This window comes from Talpa occidentalis, unplaced genomic scaffold, assembly GCF_014898055.3.
Source record: "Talpa occidentalis isolate TD23 unplaced genomic scaffold, MPIMG_talOcc4v2.1 talOcc4.9, whole genome shotgun sequence".
Taxonomy (NCBI): domain Eukaryota; kingdom Metazoa; phylum Chordata; class Mammalia; order Eulipotyphla; family Talpidae; genus Talpa; species Talpa occidentalis.
In genome coordinates, this window is record NW_023605305.1 from 79,425,173 (window position 1) to 79,427,779 (window position 2,607).

A 2,607-nucleotide genomic window follows, 5' to 3' on the forward strand; every position below is an offset into this window, starting at 1 on the left:
ACTTTGACATGCTTGCACACACATGTGCTGCCAGTGTTCGAGGATATCCATACTCCTGTGGGTGTGCAGTCCCCTAGAGGGCTACAGTGTTGCCTCTATTTCTTGTGGTGCCCCCTCCTTCCCAGCACTTAGGACATGAGAAATGATGGAAACCTCCTTGCCAACCAGGGCCTCCTTATTCTGGACACTGGTACACCTTCCCTCCAAGGGGAGACCCTGGACACCCCAACCCTGACTGTGCCTTTGAACACCCTCAGACCAACACCTGGGTTGGGTCTTTTGCAGATCCAAGGTAGACAATGGTGACTAATGTTGAGTCAGCTAACAGGCCAGATTCTTTGGTAAAGGCCAGGCAGGGGAGGAGAGGCCAGGGAAGAAGCAGGGTGACCTCTCCTCACCAATATGTCTCCCCTTCTGACCTGCTCTTTCTATCTCAGGTCCCAGTCACCCGCCTGCTTCAGAATCATGTGTGACCAGCAGCAGATTCCGTGTTGCCTGCCGCTTCCCATGTGCTGTGTGAAGGGCTCTTACTACTACCCCTCCCCGTCCCCCTGTGGCAACAGCCAGGTGTTGGTCCAAGCCCCCTGTGAGATGCAAATTGTGGAGTGCCCTGCACCAGGTCCAGTTCAAGTTTCCCAGGCTCCATGCTCTTCTCAGACCACCCAGGTGAAGGGCCAGGCTTCCAGCCAGTCTAAGACAGTCCAGATGAAGGGCCAGGCTAAGGCCACGCTGGCGAAGGGCCAGGCTACCAGCCAGCCTCAAGCTTCCTATGTTCAGTGCCAGGCTGCAGGTCAGCCTGGAGCCCCAGGCGCCATTCAGACTTGCTATGTAGGAGGTGCTCCAGTTTGTTACACAGAAACTTGCTTTGTGGAATGTCCAGTGCAGACCTATGTACCAGCTCCCCAGTCTGTCCAGACTTACGTAGCATGCCCCGCAGCAGTGTGCCAGACTCAGGGAGGATTCTCCACCCAAGGCCAATATCAGGGCTCCTATGGCAGCAGTGCCTCCCAGTTCCAGTGCCGGAACTCCTACAGCAGCTGCGCCCCCAATTCCAGCCCACGGCTCCCTACAGAAGCTGCGTACCCCGGTTCCAGCCTGCGGCACCCTACAGCAGCTGTGGCCCCCAGTACCAGCCTGCAGCACCCTACAGCAGCTGTGGCCCCCAATACCAGTCCCGTGCTTCCTACAGCAACTGTGCCCCTCAGTACCAGTCCCGGGGTTCCTACGGCGGCAGCTGCGCCCCCCAGCGTCAATGCCGGGCTTCATTTGACAGCTATGCCCCCCGGTACCAGTGCCAGGGCTCTAATGGGAGCTTCACCGCGCAGCGTCGCTCTCGCAGCGCCAGCAGATGCCTCCCTCCCCGCCAGCTGCAGCCTTCCTACCGCAGCTGTTCCCCACCGCGGCGTTCTGAGCCCTACTACAGCAGCTGCCCTTCGGGCCCCACAGCTACTGCACCCCGCCCCCCCGCTCCGAGCCCATCTATGGCAGCGGCTGTCCTAGGGGTCCCACTGCAGGCGGCTCCCAGAGATGTGGACCCAAGTACAGAGTTGAGATTTCCTCCCCTGCTGCCCCAAGCAGGTTCCACCCCTGAGGTGCCGTCCTCAGATTCCTCCCATCGGCCGCTGCTCTGAGGGTTGCGCCCCACGACCTTCCTGGGGGGGCTCTTGCCCGGAGCTGAAGCCCTGTGGAGAGCCAGGTCCACGTTCGAGCTTCTGCCCACCCGGCGTGTGGACCGCTACCCGGAGCCCGCGCCGCTGCGGTGTCCGCTGCCGGCTCCACGGCCTTATCCGCGCCCAGAGCCGTGCTCGAGTCCAGAGCCCTACCCGTGTCCCCCACCACGGCGACTTTCCGAGCCCTGTCTGTGTCCAGAGCCGCGCCCGGCCCCGCGCCCGGCCCCGCGCCCGGCCCCGCGCCAGGCCCCGCGCCCCTGTCCAGTGGAGTGCGAGCCTCCAGAGCCACGTCCCCGTGAGCGCCCGGAATCTCGTCCACGTCCAGAGCCAATTCCCCTTCCAGCACCCTGCCCGAGCCCAGAGCCCTGTGGGGAACCGCGACGCTACCCCAGCCCATGCTCCAGCCCGAGTGCGATGCCGTGCTCGGGAGACCTAGGCTGCCGCGCGTCCAGTCCATGCCACTTGGACACCGAAGTCCCCAGCTGTGGCTCGGATGGTTATCACCGCTGGCAGGAGAGTGGTGCTAGCTGTGGCCCTTGTGATGTCTTTCCAGAGCCAGGGGTCTGGGCGGCTGTGGAGACCAAGGAGGCGCCAGTGTTGGAGTCAAAGGGGGGGATTATGCTGGCATGAAGGGTGCCTACTTTTAAAGGCAGCGTCTGAAACGTCTTTGCCTCTTGCCTTGAAAGTTTGCTCCTCTTTTCTCAGCAGCCTCCGTTTTCAATTTGTTCTTGTTTGCATGTCTCCAAAGACATTCAGAGGCTTCCTGCTGCAGAGGTGATACTGCTATGCAAACTCCTTTGCATGCCTTTCAGGAGCCACACCTGGGTCTCAGTCACCTTTGCAGTCACACCCGGACTCCTCCCCTGCTCACTGCTAGCCAGACCAGTCTGGCAACCAGGGCACATCCTGGGTGTTCCCTGGAGCATACTTGGTGTCT

The 2,607-nt window shown here is 61.4% G+C and overlaps 1 protein-coding gene across 1 annotated transcript in view; it reads left to right on the forward strand.

The window, feature by feature from the left end:
* Window positions 1-2,300, forward strand: part of LOC119236855 (keratinocyte proline-rich protein-like) — a 46,434-nt gene extending 44,134 nt beyond the window's left edge. The window contains 5 exon segments of the mRNA XM_037500804.1: window positions 438-1,052; window positions 1,091-1,428; window positions 1,431-1,556; window positions 1,559-1,720; window positions 1,723-2,300. Coding sequence (XP_037356701.1) covers window positions 438-1,052; window positions 1,091-1,428; window positions 1,431-1,556; window positions 1,559-1,720; window positions 1,723-2,300 — 1,819 coding nt within the window.
* Window positions 2,301-2,607: the final 307 nt, after the last annotated feature.